General features: G+C 37.9%; 2 protein-coding genes and 1 long non-coding RNA gene across 4 annotated transcripts in view; 1 reads left to right on the top strand and 2 right to left on the bottom strand.

Annotated features, from left to right (window-relative positions):
- The window catches only part of LOC139945097 (ras-related protein Rab-6A), a 28,003-nt gene extending 27,103 nt beyond the window's left edge, over positions 1 to 900 (bottom strand). For both annotated transcript variants that reach the window (XM_071942362.1, XM_071942361.1), the window contains exon 1: positions 699 to 900. In XM_071942362.1, the coding sequence (XP_071798463.1) occupies positions 699 to 768 (70 nt within the window). In that variant the 5' untranslated portion in view covers positions 769 to 900. The remainder of the gene's footprint in view (positions 1 to 698) is intronic.
- Positions 901 to 1,643: 743 nt separating this feature from the next.
- LOC139944851 (uncharacterized) overlaps positions 1,644 to 21,050 on the top strand; it is a 106,642-nt gene continuing 87,235 nt past the window's right edge. The window contains exon 1 of the long non-coding RNA XR_011787028.1: positions 1,644 to 2,993. This is a non-coding gene — a long non-coding RNA (uncharacterized lncRNA). The remainder of the gene's footprint in view (positions 2,994 to 21,050) is intronic.
- On the bottom strand, positions 3,074 to 17,454 carry LOC139945294 (interleukin-1 receptor accessory protein-like 1-B). The gene is made up of 8 exons (XM_071942640.1): positions 17,250 to 17,454; positions 14,161 to 14,329; positions 11,993 to 12,265; positions 10,891 to 11,179; positions 10,040 to 10,182; positions 9,336 to 9,506; positions 7,224 to 7,361; positions 3,074 to 6,671 (listed from the first exon to the last, which is right to left on the bottom strand). The coding sequence occupies exons 2-8, from the start codon at positions 14,294 to 14,296 to the stop codon at positions 6,094 to 6,096; spliced, it is 1,728 nt and encodes a 575-aa protein (XP_071798741.1). The 5' UTR covers positions 14,297 to 14,329; positions 17,250 to 17,454; the 3' UTR covers positions 3,074 to 6,093.

Here is a 21,050-nt window from a genome sequence, read left to right on the forward strand (position 1 = left end):
GAGTGCTGGGCAAACATTTTGAGTCCTGGGCAGGCCCGCCCAGCACCGCCCACCGTGGCTACAACACTGTTCTAGGACTAGGAAAATGCCATGGAGGCCATAGCCTTTGTCTGTCCGAGCGAGGCCTGCATGTAATTCCATGTCTGATAAGTGATATCTTTTTAGACTTTAGTTTTTAAAAGTTTGTGGAGGAGAGTGTTGACGTAACTGTTTGAGTTGACGATGGGTTAACACACAACAGTTAATCAACGATAATTAGAAACCCCCAAACAATTATTTCAGAACTCATCATTCGAATAAATTGCAAAAATCATACACATTCAATCACACTTTTCACAGGTCAATCGCATATATCACTAGTAATACTAGTAGTATCAGATTTGTAATTGTAATTTGTACGTTTTTTACGACCCTGCATCAGTGCATGCAGACATTGGCAGACGAGATGAAGAAGAACTGAACGCTGAATGGGATATTTCAAAATAAAATTTACAGTATGAACTCCCGTCATAAATTTCTACTACATTTTACAGAGACATTTCCAAAATTTTACCACAGACACTGACTGAATATGACTTAAGTTTAATATAATAAAAGTGAATGAATTGAAAAAAAATATTTTAACAAAAATGACAGTCGGCACTGCACACACAACCTGACACAACACGAAATTTGCACGGACGACGACAGATACTCACCGCTCTGTTCGCCGAGAAAAACCAGCTTGAATTTCCTCAAAGGGTTACCAAAGTCTCCCGAAGAAGACATGTTGAACAGGCCTTTATTATTCACACAAGAAATTTGACAAAATGCGCAATAACTGACGTATTATTTTCTCTCAAAAATCGCCAATTCGAGTAAAAAATATCGGCCCAGCCTTCCGCCACGTTAAAACGTCAATGTGTGAACTGCGCAAGCGCAGTATAATTTTCGTGTCATGTAAATGTTTGATTGGAGGCGATTTCTTACCTCCGGTGAGGATGACTCAGAACTTTTGCAGGTGAATCACAAGCCAAGATGAAATAAAAACGTGTTTCTACGTGTACTTCTAGAAAGAAGACTTTCTTTAAGACTGTTCTGCTACTAAATTCTTGTGAAGCGACTCAAATTCATTGTTTTAAAATCAATAATAAGTACGTTCTCCATGCATCATGTTTCCAAGTAGATCCATGATAAAAAATCAACCAAGGCGACTGCTCAAAAAAACAAAATTGTACAGAGTTAAAAACAAAAACTATTACAAATAGGAAACATAAACAATTGTAATTTGGCCAAAACTTTTTTGAAGACGGACGTGTCATCTGACATGTGTAACTTTTATTTGACTCATGGCTTTTTATAATGTTACATCATCAGTTGATGATAAATAATTGCTAATGTGCATAATGTCGCTATAATTCAAACATGTGGTTAAAAACATCTGAAAAGAAACGGTTTAATTGTTGTTTTAAATTTAAGATATAATCATATCATAAAGAATGAAAAGTTACAAAACTTAGCTATGTTACTCAAATTCAAACATCATTTGGAAAAAACTTCAAAAAAAGCATCAATGTTGTTAATGGCCACTTCAAATATGTTTTATTTTTATTTTCATCATAAAGAATGAAAATTACAATATGAATAGGCTATATTAATGTAACTCAAATTAAAACCATGAAAACAACTTCTCAAAAGAACTGTTTCATTGTTGTCTATTTCTAGGCCACGCAATATTTATATAATATATTCATCATAAAGAATAAACATCACAGTTGGTGTGAGGAGGATAAATTATTGTATCATCAGCAAACTCCACTTTTTCACATGAAAAATAAGTTGTGTGGAAACACGTTGATATAAATCTAGAAGAGGAAACAAAAAGTAACTGAAACATCACAATTATTTATCAGTTTGGTGTTTTATTGAGCATCATAAAGTAGATCAAACACATGTTAAATAAATAATTTGTTTATTTAAGTCAATAAGTAATCAATATAATTATAAAAATAAGTTTAGTTTTACTTTTAGATAAAACACAATTAGTTTACTGCTGTCATTTGTCCACAGAGAACTCACTAAAAAAAAAGTCAAATTATGGTGCGGCAAAAAACAGTTGAAGAAAATGTTCAAGCATTTATAAGAATCTACAAATCTGAAAAATACAAACCAAATTCAAATAAAATTCATTCAATGTGAATGAAAACTTATCATGTGGTAGTGTCAGCTAAATACAGATGATAAAAAGTACAACTTAAAATGCGATAGTATAATTCAAACAGCACAATGTGCCATGTGGATGATAAAAGTAAAACTTAGTATGCAAAAATATAATTTGAAAGGATGCTTTTGTTGTGTACTGCACAAATCCTTTTAAAAATCTATTTTGCATACTTGTTGAGCCCAATGAACTAAAAGGTTTAAACACAAGTAGGATTTTGAAACTTTGCATGGTGAGGTTTGCGGTAGCACCAAGTGTAAATCACTTCACTGTTGTTCTCAACCACCGGTTCTTTTCAGAATCAACACAACTCCCAAGAGATTTACACATGGTGCTACCGATAACCTCAACCAGGTTTTAAAAAAAGTTAAAACTGTTTGACTAACTTCCTATAGCACAGTGGGCACCCACAGAGGAAAGTTTGTTAATCATACAATTTATTTGCAAAAATACTTTAGTTTAGGTGATACAGTTACATCATACAAACAAGGCACTTGAATCTTTATGCATGTCTTGTGGTAGATAAACAAAAGTACAAATGAGCATGGCTTGCCCACTACTCTTTCAAACTCATATTGGCCTTTAGACACTATAGAACACATCCAGTACAAGAAGGCTGGCAAGCTGGGGGTGGGGGAAGAGAGTAGAGGGGGAGATAATAATTTGAAATCATCCAACCAAACACAGGTATGCGCGAGAAGAAAGCACGGCCCAATTTTTGTAATATCAACACAATTATAATAGACCTGGGGTGGATTTCACAAAGGTAGTCCTAACTTAGGACTAGTCCTAGGCAATGCTAAGAGATAGGACTGGTCCTAAGTTAGGACCAGTAACTCGTCCTAACTTAGGACTGGTCCTATCTCTTAGCATTGCCTAGGGCTAGTCCTAAGTTAGGACTACCTTTGTGAAACCCACCCCTTATCACAAATACTTGGTAAGCGCGCGTTAAGCGTGGAATGAGGTGCAAGCTGGTCTAGCTAGCTATCAAGTTTGATCGCCAGCTAGACCAGCATGCACCTCATTCAACAGTTAGCCCTTGCACAATGGGTATTTGCTTGAAGTCTATGACCTATACTTTTAAAGCAGTCTAATGCCCTCTGGTGTTCTTATCTACACACTGTTTAAAAACCAATGTTACTAATAATTGAAAAGTTGAAACTCTATGAACATGTCCTTTGAATACATTTTCACTACTATTGACTTATTGTTTGTAGGTCCTGCGTAAAAGGCTTGGTAGTGCACGTAAGATAACCAAAAACAATTATCGTGGAAGAGTAGGGGTTAACCCTGGTGTTTCTCTTTTAAATACATGTAGAAAGCATCCTCGTTTACAACTTTCCTCAGGGTTGCAAGCTGTAACTGATTAATATGAGACAACATTGGTTTTATTACCAGAAATAAATTTGTAAAAACGTGAATCACTGGAGACATTTGGTAATTGTCAAAGACCAATTATCTCACTTGGTGTGTCTCAACATATGCATAAAATAACAAATCTGTGAAAGTTGGCTCAATTGGTCATCAAAGTTGAAAGAAACAAAGTGAAAGAAAAAACTTTGTTGCACAATTGTGTGTGCTTTCAGATGCCAGAAAAAAACTTCAGGCCTGATGTCTTTTTCAGATTCAAATATTTGAGTGAGAAGTTACCCCTTTCTCCAAAACTACATTACTTTTGAGGGATTCGTTTCTCACAATGTTTTATATTATCAACAGCTCTCCTTTGCTCGTTACAAGTAAGATTTATGCTATACAGTTTGAGTACAAAACATATTATTTGTTGAGAAATCTTACATTCTACATTCTAGCCTAGATGTTAAAGACAGTGGACACCTTTGGTAATCGTCAAAGACAAGTCTTCTCACTTGGTGTATCCATAGAGGTGTATCTCAACATATACATAAAATAACAAACCTGTAAAAATGTTTCGCTCAATCGGTCGTTGAAGTTGCGAGAAATAATGAAAGAAAAAACACCCTTGTCACATGAAATTGTGTGCTTTCAGATTTTTGATTTCGAGACCTCAAGTTCTAAATCTGAGGTCTCGAAATCAAACTCGTGGAAAATTACTTCATCTAGAAAACTATGGCACTTCAGAGGGAGCCGTTTCTCACAATGTTTTACACTATCAACCTCTCTCCATTACTTGTTACAAAGTCAGGTTTTATGCTAATAATTATTTTGAGTACCGGTAATTACCAATAGTGTCAACTGCCTTTAATAGGAATCTGTTAAACTCTCATCTTTTTGATGAGCAAATAACCCAAATTTGTGGTTTTGGCAGGAAGTGTCTGTTTTTTGGGCACAGACCGTCACACAAATTTACAAAGTACACAATAAACCTTATACAAAGTCATGATTTCCATTACGCAGTCAATCAAAAATTCAGTTACATTTTATAGCACTTTCTAAAATATCAGGCACTATTATATCACAGTTTCTGCCAGCAGAAAATTTTTTTAATACAGAGGAAAATCATGATTAACCAAACAGTTATTCAAAACGTCTTTACATTTTGAGTATGTCATACTCATAAGTTCACCTTAAAGGCAGTGGACACTATTGGTAATTACTCAAAATATTTATTAGCATAAAACCTTACTTGGTGACAAGTAATGGGGAGAGGTTGATGGTATAAAACATTGTGAGAAACGGCTCCCTCTGAAGTGCAATAGTTTTCGAGAAAGAAAAAATTTTCCACAAATTTGATTTCGAGACCTCAAGTTTAGAACTTGAGGTCTCGAAATCAACCATCTAAACGCACACAACTTCGTGTGACAAGGGTATTTTTTCTTTCATTATTATCTCGCAAGTTAGATGACCAATTGAGCTCAAATTTTCACAGGTTTGTTATTTTATGCATATGTTGAGATACACCAACTGTGAAGGCTAGTCTTTGACAATTGCCAATAGTGTCCACTGCCTTTAAACAGATTTACTTGGAAAAATACTTGGAAAAATACGTGGAAAAATATGTGGAAAAATACGGCAAGCACCCCTGTTTTTTAAAACCAGGCATTTGAGCATTTTTTTTTTACAGGAATGCTATTTGAATAATGTGTTTGTTTATTGTTTAAATGTTATTTAGATATTTGTACACTTCTGAATTATCAGATGTTAATTACCTATCAAAAAATAAAGACCCAACTTCAAGGTCCTGAAAAACTAAAAGCACTTTCTCAATGGGGCAGTGAAGAATAGCTTTCGTTTTCAACGGCAGAAAGTCAAACTCTAGCATGAACACCTGACGTCACACTTCGAGGCTCGTCAATTTCGCCAGGTTACAAGTCTTGGGCGTACATCCGGATCTGTTCAAATGTTCCTTTGACCTCGCATTCATTTCACATAGAGATTAGGAGTCCATTCTATGTATGAAACAACAATACACCCATGTACTTTGTACAATATATACAAACAATATGCATGCTGCTTTCAAACGCAATATGTGCAGCTGTTAAACATCACCTCGGACTAACCAAAACACAGTTTTTAAAAGCTTACGTCACTGCACGTTTGTCCAATGAAATCATTGGTTCTGCAAAAATCAGTGCCTGTCTTTATCTGTGTGGATTAAGACAGCTAGGGGACCAGTCTAGGCAAACCCTTTCTTTAAGGAATCATTTTGACTGTATTTTAGCATTATCCATTTTGACGATTGGCTGGTTAAGGTCTTACTACCGACATAGGGTTGCAATCACGCCAACACTAGGTCCAAACGATGTATTCTCAAACTCTGACATGGGCGAACTCATACTTTGTACAGTAAAGTATTGCAGGGCAACTCTTTCAAAAGAAACTCTGTGAAACATGGCTCCTCGCAAACACTTGGTGGCGCTCTATATTGTGACTCTCCACTGTATGGTACTGATTGCAGTTCTGAATGTTAACAGATTCTATATATTGACCTCAAGATTTACATATCTACTTATACTTGGATAGAGCCTTTGTGCGTTTTGGCCTGTTTCCAAGACTGTTAATGATTCAATATGGAGTTGATCATAGACTTGTCTCTGTTCTTCAGTATATCTTGTCATACTCATTCTTGACGAAACGTATGGTCGGATCTCAGCTGTGGTGAAGTTTTCTTCAGAAGAGGTGGAAAGAGCTTGGGAAGTTGGATTAGGACGGGGTAACCTCAACAGGAGCTCTTTATGAAGCGACTGCTCCGACCGAGGGTCACCCAAAACCTTCTGGACGATCTTCTTCACGGCATTTGGGGGGTGTGTCGTGATCTGGTCAAAGCGAAGACAGCGGGATGACAGGACATGCTTCACAAGATTACTCTGAGTTTCTTCCGTAACGTTGGAGATGTCTCGATAGATGATCGGGATGATTTCCTTCTTGTAGTGCTTGGCCTGGTCCATGGAGAAGATGACGTCGAAATTGCGTCGGGAGGCGAGATAATCTGGGCTGAAGATGATGACGGACCGCCTGCTGCGCTCCAAGGCTCTCACAATGTCATCATCCGTATCTGAAGAAAATAAATTCAACAATTTTATTTTGTAAGTAGAATTTGTTTTTTACCAAATATGGAGCCATTCACAAATTGTCAACATTGGTGGCAAACGCAGAACAAATGCAGAATGTGGTAAGCACAGCCGTCAAGCTGACCGTGGTCTCGTCCTTGATGTGCCCTCAAAAGTTTCCTAAATGCTATTAAAGTAACTTTAGGTGTGCATGCACACAAGCAAACACTCCTTGTGAAATACCATTTCTACTGCTTCCACATGTACAAATTTTTCACTAACAGTAACAGTAATCCAGGTCAAAAAGTTTGGCCCAGGACAACTATGGTCATCGCCTTTTATTTCATAAAACTGTTAAGCAGAAAATACTGCTTGGCAAATTTCTTTGCTAAGCAAGAAATAAGTGGGGTACCAGTCACAGCAATGGTAACTGTATGGTATTCTGGCTGATATACCTGTTTTGCTAAGCAATATTATTTTGTGCTTACAGCAAGTTCATGTGCTTACAGGCTTTATGAGATCGGGCCCAGGCCTGCAGAAAAAAAAACAGTTCTTACCTCCGCCGGGAAGGCAGTTAATTTCCCAGAATACTTTGTAACCCTTTTCCTGCATGTAGCAGACGAGTTTCCTGGCAAATACACTATCCACATCACTGTTCCAATCGTAAGACAAGTAGACATCGTAGCTTTTCATAGCTGTTAAAATGAATGAAAAAATCAAATAACCACATTACAATGTATTTCAAAGTGAAATGATTCTAAAAAGGCTTACGAAAGCTACTGTACTTGTAACCAGTGTTGTAGCCACGGTGGGCGGTGCTGGGCGGGCCTGCCCAGGACTCAAAATGTTTGCCCAGCACTCTGAGAAAAATACATTATGCTGCCGAACACAGATTTCAAATATTGTCCCCTTTGCATTGATCTGAGATACAGCTAATGATAAGGAGTGAGAAAGAACACAATCCAAAGGCCATTCAACTTATTGCATGGCCCCATGATACAAACAGTTTGGGAACCTGGCCTCACTTCAGCAATAATGGCCCCATAATTAAGAGATTTGCCCAAGATTAGGGCAAGAAGGCTGAGACTAGCAGGTCACTGTCTCAGACATGATGAGCTGGCAGCGAGCAAGCTTGTGCTTTGGGCCCCTACTCAAGGTCACTGTTCCCGAGGTAGACCACAAACCACCTATGTGGACACCTTGTGCCGGGACTCTGGACTGCGTCGGGAAGAGCTGCGTACAGCAATGGAGGACCAACGTGTTTGGAGGGCCATCATCCGATGCTCAGCATCGACTGAATGAATGAATGAATGAATTAAGATAATTTTGTTGATCCCCTTGCCCTCGGTAGACTTCCAACAAATCTTGATTTATTGCCCACAACTAAAAATGGTCTAGCTACAACCCTGCTTGAAACTAAGTAAGTTCTTTATTGCCATTTATTTTAAAGGGACACATTGTCTTGGATCGAACGAGTTGGCAGTATAAAAAGCATTTGTAACCATTTGCTATTTGTTATATATATGGTTGGAAAGATGTTTTAAAAGTAGAATACAATGATCTACACATTTGCCGTGAAATTGCATGGTTTTCCCTTTTGCTTTGTGAACTAATACGATTGGCCATATATCATGTATATGGGAGTCAAAAACTTGACTACCATATATGGTAGACCGTTGTTAGTGGACGAGGTAAAAGGAAAACCACACAATTTTGAGGCATATTTGTGTGGATCATTGTATTCTATTCGCTCGTCCCCAGCGCCTTGCTTTAACCAAAGGCGCTGGGATGGGCAAACGTATCATGCACTGTCATTGGTTTAATAATGCGCAGTCCCATCATGCATCACACTCACACTGCACCACATTTATATGCACTGTACGCATGACGTACTTCCTGAACAAGAATCTGTGCAAGTGATTAGCCCCTCCAAGCGGTCCTGGATAGACTGGCCTCTTTCCACCCATATGCATTTTATAACAAATGGTTACAAACGCTTTTCAAAGACCAACTGGACCGATCCAAGGCAGCGTGTTCTTTTAATGAGTGATTACCAAGCGAGTACCTTCCCACTACCCTACTCTTCCAGGATAAGTGATCTGGTTTGCTTTACAATCATTATCAATCCTAATGCACAGGACATATGGCGTAATGAACCATCTAAATAAAGCAAAAAGCAACAATTGTAAAGTATCTGCTCAAGGACACAAGTGTCGAGACTGGCACCCACACACTGCTGATCAGAAACACCACAGCTTGGCGTAATGAACCATCTAAATAAAGCAAAAAGCAACAATTGTAAAGTATCTGCTCAAGGACACAAGTGTTGAGACTGGCACCCACACACTGCTGATCAGAAACACCACAGCTTGGCGAGTCCAGTGCTCAGTCTTATTCACTCGGCAGGAAACAAATTTTGGGGAACATAATCTAGCCGGTGAAAATTTAACAAAAGTTCAGGCCTGGAATTTCCGTAATAGCAAGGCCATTTTCATATTGCAAAGGGGCACTTCCATTGGAAAATCTTAAAGTCAATGGCGGAAGCAATGGCGTCCGTGGCCTGCATGTAATTCCAAGCCTGTAATTTAGATAACAATGTCACTACTCCCCACTCTGTCATCTTTCTATAAAAAAATTAAAAACGTTCAACACATTCATTTTATACTTACCGTCTTCGCTGGTAATAGTCACGTGATCCCTGTACATCAACTTGATGTCCGTTGCGAATCGATGCCACATCAAAGCAGTGACTACTAAAATCATCACCACACATGCCCCAGGAATAACAAAGATACGCATCACATCTTCAACGGGCACTTTAACTGACGGAGCTGTAACAGCTTCAGAAATGAAAGAACAAATTCAAGTTTCTGAGTTACCAATACATGTCATTAGAGCAGTTTTTAAAGGCACAGGACACTATTGGTAATTGTCAAAGACCAGTCTTTTCACTTGGTGTATCTCAACATACGCGTAAAATAACACACCTGTGTGAAAATTTGAACTCAACTGGTCGTTGAAGTTGGGAGAACATACTGAAAGAAAAAACACCCTTGTAAGTGGTGTGCTTTCAGATACTTGATTTCCAGACCTCAGCTGAGGTCTCCAATTCAATTCAAATATTTTAGCTCGCATGTCATTGTCATGCCCATGTTTAACCACTTCTGTCTGTAGTTATATCACCTGTTTAAACTCTCCCACGTGATGTTCTCTCAACCAATCAAAATGGAGAAACTATCCTTAGGTATTTTAAATGACATTTCCGTTGCAGACCACTGTAAAGGGGGAACGCTGTCTTTGGAATTGACTCTGTTGTGAAATTTGAGGAAGTCTGGCACCCATCTTCAGACAGCTAGGCTTAAGGCTAACTCACCTTTGAATAATGTTATTGTGTTCAAACTACCCCGACCATCGTTGTTGATCCATAGTGCATAAGTCCCATAGGCAAAGTCGGAAACGTTCCATATATTCAGCTCCACAACAAAGACGGGTGTGCAACTACATTCACAACTGCTCCTGAAAGTGGAAAACAAATTCATGGCTCAATTAACCCACTTTAAAGGCACTGGACACCATTGGTAATTACTCAAAATAATTGCAAGCATAAAAACTTACTTGGTAAAGATCAATGGAGAGCTGATGGAGAATGTTGATTGAGAAAGAAGTAATTTCTTTACTAAAATATTTGAATGGAATAGTTCAAGGCAGATGAAAGCACACAACTTGTCATGCTTGTGCGAAAAGGGTGATTTTTCTTCCATTATTCTCTCGCAACCTCGACGACCAGTTGAGTCTAAATTTTCAGACCGGGGTCGACCCAGGGCAGCTAAATGAACGCACCCTATGTATGGGTAAAAAAAAAAAAAAATAGATTCTCAATCCCAAGCCCCTCATTACATCATAAATATTCTGCAAATTGGTGCTGAACCGAAACTCCTTCGGTCAAATACAGCTCCTGTTCACCGTCACTTTTGCTGGTAGACACATGGTAGAGCCTTCTCGATATATGGACCCAAACTCTGGAATAAACTTCCCAATCACATCAGGGACACGACATCATTCAACACATTCAAGGCACTTCTGAAAGCCCACTTGTTTCAAGAGGCCTACCATCAATTGCTTCTTATTTCTTCTGTGCCTCAGAGCCTGTGAGCCTGTACACAAATTATTTATGATTGATTGATTGGTTGATTGATGCAAATTAATAACTGGGGATCAACTTACTCATCTTGACCCTTCATTCGGGAAAAACTGGCGGACGTTGTAAACACTGTCCCATGCTTATCAAGACCTTCTGGTAAACTCGGAAGAACGAACCAGTTATCCGAAGCGTCTGACGAGAATTCTAAGCCAGCGGACTTGTTATGCTTGAACCAGCTCCCGGATATAATCTGGACAGTGTGTTTACCAACAAAGTATTCACAATGGAACGTAACGTTGTTGCCAACATCGGCGGTGGTATTGATACAACCTCGATGCTGAATGTTGATCGCTGGACGGTTTTCGTTACAGTCTGAGGAATGAAGATATATAATAAGTCAAACAATCTGAAGAATGTCCTGGGGTCGATTTCACAAAGAGTTAGGACTAGTCCTAACTTAGGATTAGTCCTAGGAGATATACAAATTACATGGATAGTCCTAAGTTAGGACGAGTAACTGGTCCTAACTCGAGATAAGACTAGTCCTAACTCTTTGTGAAATCCACCCCTGATTGATCACACAAGATGCTCATGGGTTATTGCCCAGTGCCCTTCTTGGAGAGTGTCATGGCCGAGTGGTTAAGAGCATCAAATTCAAGTTCTGGTGTGTTTTCACCGGAGTGTGGGTTCGAATCCCGGTCGTGACACTTGTGTCCTTGAGCAAGCTACTTTACTATACTTGCTTCTCTTCATCCAGGGGAATAAATGGGTAGCTGCGAGGGTAGAGGTTGATGTTGTGAATGAAAAAGCCTTTGGAGCGATATAAACTGTTGCCCAGGTTGTATACTCCCAAGGGAGCTGAGAAACAATAAAAAGGGATGTTATTGGCCCTATGACCAGAGAATTAAGTGTAAGTTATTAGACGCTATATAAATCGAAAGTTATTATTCCCAGCAAACATGGACATGACACAAAAACAATCAAGTTTTAAAAGCCCTATTCTGCAATCTGGGGCGTAATTTGATCTTTAAAAAAAAAATGTAAAATATATTTTTTTAGAGGGGGGTAGGGGGGGCAAAAAGAAAGGGTTAAAAAATCATTAAGTTTTTTCTCGTCATCATCAACATTGTTTTAGAAAATAATTAGTTTTAGAAAAAAATTACCACTCACTGATGAGAAACTAACCTTTGATAACCTCGAAGGTAATGTCCTGTTGAATTGACTCGCTGTCCCTGGAAGCTATACAAGTATAAACTCCTCCATCCTTCTCCTCGACAGATTCAAACCTCAAAACCTGCCCCCGAACTAGCAATGACTGTTCAAGATCCTTATCTATAGGCTTTCCGTCCTTCATCCATTTTATGGTACAGAAGTTTTCTGCATAGCAGCTAAGCTCTTTGAATTGTTTTTCCAGGGCAAATTCAATATTTGATGTCTCTTCAAATCGCAGAACGCCATCTACAAAACAAAAAAACAGAGATAACATAAAAGGATGAAAAATGTTCAAATTTTAATCTGTGCTTGTATTCGTATTTGGCCTGTTCATACAGTATGTCTGGTCTATGCGTATTAGTTCTTTTTTAATACAATTTGCGCAATATTAGTAAATTGTGATGCCTCATGCAAAATAAGGTTACTTCCTCCTTAATTTCAAAGCCAAGTTTATTCGGGTGTTTTTCTTTCATTATTTTCTTGCAACTTCCATGACCAACGTTTTCAGTGAGAATACTGGTCTTTGAAAATTACCAAACATGTACAGGGGTCGATTTCACAAAGGTAGTCCTAACTTAGGACTTGTCCTTCAACTTAGGACTAGTCCTAACTTAGGACTAGTCCTAGTGAGTAAAACAAACTTAAAGGCTAGACCTAAGTTACACCGTAACTCGTTTTAACTCGAGATAAGACTAGTCTTAAAACTCTTTGTGCAATCCAATCCAGTGCCTTTAAGAAATCATATTGATATCAAGCTAAAATGTGTCAGTCGATAGATTACTTCCGAGAACGACATGATCGGGTGCGGGACGTCACAATTACTATTTGCCAATATCAATGTAGTATTTGATTAATTTATTATGCAAGGTTAAGGAAGTGCTCAGCCGGGATATAAATAACTTCCTGGTACTAATTACATCACTACCGGGTTTCATGTGATTTCCTCCTCTGTCATGTGTCTGTCCGCATCTCTTTTAAAGGCACTGGACACTATTGGTAACTACACTTTGGCCTAAAATGCCAGACAACGTCACAATGACATTTTTGCAGGAATGAGGAAGGCTTCCCCGTGAAAGAGAGAGATTAAATGAAAACTGAATTTTAATAATTATGATGTAATACTTCCTTAAGGGAAGTTCTTCTCTTATCAGGCAATAAACAACACTCCACCCACAACATGTTACTTTTATAAACATTAATTCTGGCTTTGAAAGTGAAGGCTATTAAGTTCAATCAATCGAAACCTTCAAATAGGTTTCAAAGGCTTTACCACCATGACACATTGCACATTGATCTACAGTCCTAAATATGTGGCATGTTGTTTGATAAGTATTTTTTGATCCGAGAGGAAACTATTTAAGTGGGCTGGTAGGATGGTATCGAGGATTAGCAGTGGGTGGGATCTACTTGGCACCGGACACTATTAGTAATTACTCAAAACAATTGTGGCATACAAACTGAATTGGTAACGAGCAATGGAGAGCTGTTGATAGTATAAGACATTCTGAGAAACGGCTCCCTCTGATGTCATGTAGTTTTAAGAAAGAAGTAATTTTCCAATTAAATTTTTTGAATTACCAAAGGTGTCCAGTGTCTTTAAAGGCACTGGACACCAATGGTTCTTGTCGTGACCAGTCTTCTCACATGGTGTATCCCAAAATATGCATAAAAAACAAAACTGTTAAAATTTGGGCTGAATTGGTCATAGAAGTTGCAAGAAAATAGTGAAAGGAAAAACACCCTTATTGCAGAAATGTGTGTGCTTCCAGATGCCTGAGAAACGCTGAAGTTTTTCTCAGATTCTAATAGTTTAGTTAGAAATTACCTCTTTCTCAAAAAAGTATAACTTCAGAAGGAGTCTGTTCTTACAATGCAAATTATACTATCAACAGCTCTCCGTTGCTTGTTACTAAATAAGTTTTAATGCTTATACACTGAACTTGTCACTAAACATGTCCAGGGCCTTTACAAAACAAAACGTAAGCGCTGATTCGTAAGCGCCGATTCTGTGCTTACGGAAAGCAGAGCCATGAAATTGGGCCCAGAATTGTTACATGAAATGAAGTGAAATTAAGTTCTGCTTCGTCAGTGCTCTTGGTAAGATGAGATGTTCAAAAATCAATAAGAAAATTGTCAAATACCTTCAGTTTGATTTTCCAGACATTCATGAACATGTACATGTAGTGGAGATCCTGCGACATAATGAACGACAAACGTAGTGACAAAGAGAGTGACAAGAACCGTGTAAGTCGAGGGTCTTTTAAAAGCAGTCTCCATGTCTTTCAAGCTTCATGTGCCTCCCAAGTATATCTGGGGGAAAAAAAATAACAATTATGAGCAACACTTTTAGAGAAACAAAACCTAGGATGTAGACAATTCTGTCTTCTTGCTATTAAGGGAACATTTCAAAAGTTGGTTACGTTCTAGGCGCGAAGGAATGTTGTGTTTATTTTTCAGTCCAGAATCTACATTTAACTGAGAAGGAGATGCAACTGTCATGTATGTGAACTGTCTGTCACTAAAGCCCTTTTCACATGAGAGCCGAAGACCAACGTCCCTTGTTTGTGGGCGACAGTTGTCTATCCCAAAGGTTGTTTGCGATTGCATGACCAAGAGACAAATTTATCTCATCATGGGTTACATTGTATGTGTAGCTGTATTTTGATACCCAATCAGAATTGAAAGATATTTATCAGACTCTGTCAATATTTGAACATCATGTCGTACATGGTACTCTAAATTCAGTGAGGTACGTTGCGTCATGATGAAATACACAAGGCCGTTGGACTTTTCCAGTCATGATTGTAGGTCTACTGGCCTAGGTTAAAATCCTGTGTGGTCTAGTGTCAAATTTGAGCCCTGAAGTCAGTGTGTTGTACATTGGACACTTTTGTTGCATGTTTCAAAGACCAGTATTCTCCCTTGGTGTATTCCAACCTAATAATACGCATAAACAAACTGTGAAAATTTGGGCTCAACTGGTCACCAAAGTTGCAAGCGAATAATGAAAGAAAAAAGTTCTTTGTTAAGTAGAATATATAGCAAGACATTTCTCTAAAGAACAAACTCTACTGTAACCTGGAAAGTAGGAATACACAGATACCTCACCATGCAAATTGCAATGCCTCAAATCTAATGTACAAAACATGGATGTACAATATTGTCTACATGTATGGCACAATACTTACAAATTTGAATAACTTGCAAGGTTCTTCAAAACGCATCAGATTGGTAGTACTACTTTAACCTTCGTCTCCAAAAAGGAGATTGAATTTTGAAAGCTTTTAGTTTTTTTGCAAGTTGAAAGTACTTCTTGAATGATGAAGTCTGTATTCGCACACGTCTCACTGACAACAGCAGTGTATTAAATACTCACTACCCAATTTCCCTTTCTGTGTTGTACTTTACACTCTAACATTGTACAACCTAAGAATATTTATAGAAACTTTACAAATAATCATATTTCAAGGAAGTTATGAATCTAATATGACTGACAATCCTATTGGCCAAACGGGGAAGAACAATTTATCCCCCCACAAGTTTTGAAATGCTTTCCCTGTTTATTTCCCTGTTTTAAACTTTAAAAACAACACAGAACGGGAAGATACCCTTTATCTGTTTGTGTTTGGTAGTTTCACATTTAAAATTATGGCAAAAACAACTTTTGACAGTGATAAATTTTGACACGCTAGTCGAAATGTTGAGACCAATTTAGAATAAAAAGAAACATGTTTAGCGTCCCTGCCCGCTTCCTTTTTACAGGCTGCTTCCTTTTTTATTTTATTTTTAAAGATTTTTTTTATGATTTTTTTTATTTTATTTTTTTTTATGATTTTTTGAGTTTTTTCTAAAAAAGGGTTGTTTTAACGATCTCAGCTCAAACAATATGAATATCTTGACCAAAATGTTTCATAATGTATTGTGTGTTTGAGCAGTAGTAAAAACAATGGATATTTGACATTTTAAAAAGAATGGCGACCATCTTGAAATAAAAAATAAATTAAAAAAAAGCCCCTCCTCCTTCCTTTTTTTTGAGAAACCCGGAATAAAAACATGATTCTTTTTTTACTCTGCCTTACTCTGTACTTTAGCAGTGAAGTAAATAACAAGAGTCCCAGCCACTAAGTGAAAGTTACCGTAGCTAGTCCCCGACAATTTATATTAAAGTGTTATTTAAAGGGAAGGTACACGTTTGGTACATGTAATTACTCAAAACAAATATTAACTTAAAAACTGACTTGGTAACGAGCATTGGAGAGCTGTTGATAGTATCAAACATTGTGAGAAACGGCTCCCTCTGAAGTAGCATAGATTTTGAAATAGAGGTAATTTCTCACTATAATAAAAGACTTCTAGCTAGAAGTCTTTTATTCCTATCTGAAAGCACACAAATTTGTCCAACAAGGGTGGTTTTTCTTTCATCATTTCCTCCCAACTCCCATGACCAATTGATCTCAAATTTTCACAGGTTTGTTATTTTAAATGTTGGGATACACCAAGTAAGAAGACTGGTCTTTGACAATTATCAAACATGTACTGTACCTTTAAACAATTGTCTACATACGTGTGTATGTACCAGGTAGAAAGATGTAGACAGTAAAAAGAAAACACTAGAAAATCACACTTTCGTAAAAAGGAGAGAAAATGCTGTGTAGGCCTAGGTACAACACACTACACAATTACAAAACAATTGACCCTACTTTAATTTTTAAAGCTCCTCTGTGAGTTGACCCACCACCTCCAAACCCCAATATGAACTCAGAATTGCATGCAGTGAGTCATGTTGTTGTTTTCCTGCTACCAGAGGTATGGCAATGAACTTTTAATTGTATTAAAAACAAACGGATACAAACCGGCAACAAGAAACTGAAGGTCGCACACACACACCAACTAACAAAAGTCAAAACAGCAATGAACTGTTTTACTTTTACCATTTTACCACACACCTGCTCTGGCATGGCTTAGCCTGCCCATCCGTTGGCTGTTTTATGGCTCTCTTTAATTTATCATATACTGTATATTCATAGAGCAAGGTCTGTATTAACTTCGGTGTTACCATAGTTAACTATGATTAAAAGTTAAGATCTATTTTTAAACTAGTCATAAGTGAACACCATTAATTAGTTACCATATTACACTAACAATACATTGCAACAACACTACTAGTAGTACTACTACACAACAGCCTAACCAGGTGGGCTATAGCCAATAATAATTGAGGATAGCTCACCTGTGTGTGTACTGATTGGAGTTGACGATGGCCCATCAATTTCATAGCAAACTCTGCCAGATTTCCAGACTTTCTGGCTCTAGAAAGTTATCGATCAGCGTTGACATCTTGACAACACAGTAGCAGTCCCTAATTGCACATAATTATGATCAAAATGGTAGTAAACACAACTTAGCACCGATAGCAGTTTACCGTTAAGGGGAGCACAACGAACTTTAGAAACACACGGATGACGTGATGTTTTTGCTATATCCGGGAAAGTTCATTCTACGTATGGGTGAATTAAATTTAACGTATTATTGCTTTTATTGCACTGTTTATTACACTTGTAACGATTTATGAGTTTTAACTGATTTAATATTATAATTATTCTTTTATAATGGTATAACAATATAAAATACATTCAGTCGGTTATTTACCAATCTAGTTAGTTTCAAAATTGCAGATAATTGTCCCCCTTTTTATGAGTAGTCGCGCGCTTTGTAAAACGTCACTTTCTACCTCCATGCTTTTACGAAACTGGTTCTAGTACGGCTGTTTGTGTGCCCGCCGCTGGCGGCCTTGGAAAAAAGTTTTTTAACACACAGGGTATTCCTAGATACTTGTCTTCTATCCTGTAAAGTTATTGACGAGCCTCGAAGTGTGACGTATGTTCAGGCCAGGGTAATCCCTATAAGTGGCTGGTCAGTAGAATATTTGACCCACCCGCCCACCTGAAATTCATTTCACCTGCGATGATGGTCACGTGGTTGATTCGAACCAAAGAAAACCACTGAGTCAACCCATGGTCAACCTGTCCCAATTGCATGGAGCTGCTAAGCACACCGATTTGCTTACGTGATTGATATGCAGCATGAATAGGCAATCCTGTTTTTAGAAAGGAAGAAATTTCATACTAATTTTTTTTCGTGCCTTTGGCACTGAGCTAGCTTTATGCAATTCTGCCCTGAATCCAACATTGAATTTGCTCATCAAAGGGACACACCGGCCGAATTGGGCTATTTGGGCTACAAAAATAGACTAAGATATGACTTCAACGGTCTTCCAGGAATGAAGAACAGTGAAGAAAAAAATCATCAAATTTAGCCGTTTTTGAGCATTTTAAGACAAAAACGCAGGTCGCGTGATTGCTCTAACCAAAAAGGGGTACAAACAATCACGTGACCTTCCGAGCTAGTTTTACATCCAGCCGTCTAAAAGTAACTTACCTACCCAAATTTAAATCTTTTTTTTACAAAATTATTTTTAACCCTAACCCTCTGCCATAAGCTTTGCTTATTGATACTTTGCTTTAGAATTTTGTTGTTATCATCTGCTGTGTAGGATTGCTATTTACTTGCAAAGCGGGTTTCAAAAGCATGTCCTTCGTGTTCTGTGCATAATAATAGTGTACAAACTAAATTATTGTTTGAAGCTTTGCATGCCATGGAGAAAGCTGGGAAGAATCTAAAAGTAAACTTGCGGGTTCAACCATAAGTGAGTGTCGGCTCTAGCTCTGGAGAAGAGCCGGCCTCGACGTTTCGAACAGACCCTGCTCGTCTTCAGGAGAATGCTGGACTGCTGGTGGTGGTTTAGCTTAAAGACACTGGACGCCTTTGGTAAAATTGTCAAGACCAGTCTTCTCACTTGGTGTATCTCAACATGCACAAAAACACAAACCTGTGATAAGTTTAACTCTTGGTCGTCGAAGTTGCAAGATAATAATAATTGAAGAAAAGACACCCTTGTCACTTGAGTGTTATCAGATGCTTGATTTCGAGACCTCAAAATCTAATTCCGATGTCTCGAAATCAAATTCAAAAATTTTAGTTGAAAATTTCTTCTTTCTCGAACACTACGTTATTCAGAGCGTTTCTAAACATGTTTTATACTATATCAATAGTTCCCCGTTACTCGATTCCAAGGTTTCATGATAATAATTATTTTGAATAATTACCAATAAAGTGTCCAGTGCATTTAAAGGCTGTGTACACTATTGGTAATTGTCAAAGACCAGTCTTCTCACTTGTTGTATCTCAACATATGCATAACATAACAAACCTGTGCAAATTTGAGCTCAATTGGTCGTCGAAGTTGCGAGATAATAACGAAAGAAAAAACACCCTTGTCACACGAAGTTGTGTGTATTTAGATGGTTGATTTCGAGACCTCAAATTCTAAACTTCAGGTCTCGAAATCAAATTCGTGGAAAATTACTTCTTTTCTCTAAAACTATGTCACTTCAGAGGGAGCCGCTTCTCACAATGTTTTATACTATCAACCTCTCCCCATTACTCGTTACCAAGTTAGGTTTTATGCTAATAATTATTTTGAGTACCAATAAAGTGTCCAGGGGTGGATTTCACAAAGAGTTGGGACTAGTCTTATCTCGAGTTAGGACCAGTTACTCGTCCTAACTTAGGACTCTCCATGCAATTTGTATATCTCCTAGGACTAGTCCTAAGTTAGGACTAGTCCTAACTCTTTGTGAAATCGACCCCAGTACATTTAATTATATAGCGCTGGATGGATGTGTGCACAATGTGTATGAAGTATCGTTACCATATGGCAGATGTTTTGTTACTTCGCCTGCGAGGTGGCTCGGCGGCAGCGTGCATAAAGACGATCAATATTTTTCAATCAAAGCACAAGTCGATGTAGCCGAGAATCTTCTAAAAACACGGTATGCAATCAAAAGACAAATTTGATATTACTGTTGATTTGTTTTTTGTTGTTACTATTAATTTTTTTTTTCTTTTTTTTTCTTCTTTTTTTCTTGAAAGAGTTCTCGTGAACTGACTATACGCTCAACGCTCTAGAACTCCCCGTTGCTTATAACAAAGTATAGGCCTTTATACCCCAAATTCCAAGTCTACAGCGAGTCCATAGCTGGGTCAGTGAATCTGGATCAAACTGACCCAGAAATGGGTCAACTGACGCAGATTCCGGATCCTCTGCTGACCAAACAAGGAGTCATGTCCCTGAGTACTGCAGGCCGACTTGAAGATGCTTAGGTCATAAACATGGTGCAAATTAAAACATAGTCTCAACTTCCCTCGTTTTGTTCACTTGTTAATCTAGTTTTATTCAAGAGAAATGATGTGGGTCTTGGCTGTTGGCTTCTAAAAATTAACGGCAACGATAGATTTTTTCTAAGACAGATTATTGCAAACGCACATCAGACAAACACCCGGACTACAACTTATAGTACTTGGTGCAAGACGTTGTTGTTCAGGCAGTGAAAAAGCGCTGCAAAGTATAGACAAATCCTTGCGAAACAGGACACAGCGTTGAACAGAACAAACTTATCATTACCAGAGTGAATGGTATTTCAAAGAGTATCACCGGCTCTAACGAAAAAAAGTTTAACTTTTACTTTTAATGGTCAGGAACCATGACAAAAAATTAAAACGTTTCTTATAAAACACATAAGAATTGGTCACGTGATATATTATCGGGATCCCGACAAAAACTAATTTTGAGCACTTTATTTCACTGCTACTAATAATTGGCGGATTTTTTCGAGCAATGGCTCAAATGTAAGCTTGTAACTTTCTCGACCCCCATCAAAATACCTGTTGAATTTTAAATCACAATTTTGGATCAAATCGGCCAAAAATCTGACATAGCATCTCTGCCTTGGATCTGGCGAGTTGGTCTATGAAAAAGCGATTGAAACCGTTTGTTATAAAATGCATGGTTAGAGAAATTGTTTTGAAAGTAGAATGATAATGTTCGACATAAATATGCCTCGAAATTGCATGGTTAACATTATACGTCGTCGTGAATAAACACGGCACGCTATTTTGTGGAGCAAGTTTT

Source organism: Asterias amurensis, chromosome 12 (genome assembly GCF_032118995.1).
Source record: "Asterias amurensis chromosome 12, ASM3211899v1".
NCBI lineage: Eukaryota > Metazoa > Echinodermata > Asteroidea > Forcipulatida > Asteriidae > Asterias > Asterias amurensis.

Excerpts from the sequence above, each read along its gene's own strand:
- LOC139945294 (XM_071942640.1), bottom strand. The coding sequence starts at position 14,296 with ATGGAGACTGCTTTTAAAAGACCCTCGACTTACACGGTTCTTGTCACT. Across the intron at positions 11,180-11,992 it reads TACCTTCGAGGTTATCAAAG|ACTGTAACGAAAACCGTCCA; the intron begins GTTAGTTTCTCA and ends TTCATTCCTCAG. Across the intron at positions 10,183-10,890 it reads CGAATGAAGGGTCAAGATGA|GAGCAGTTGTGAATGTAGTT; the intron begins GTAAGTTGATCC and ends TTCCACTTTCAG.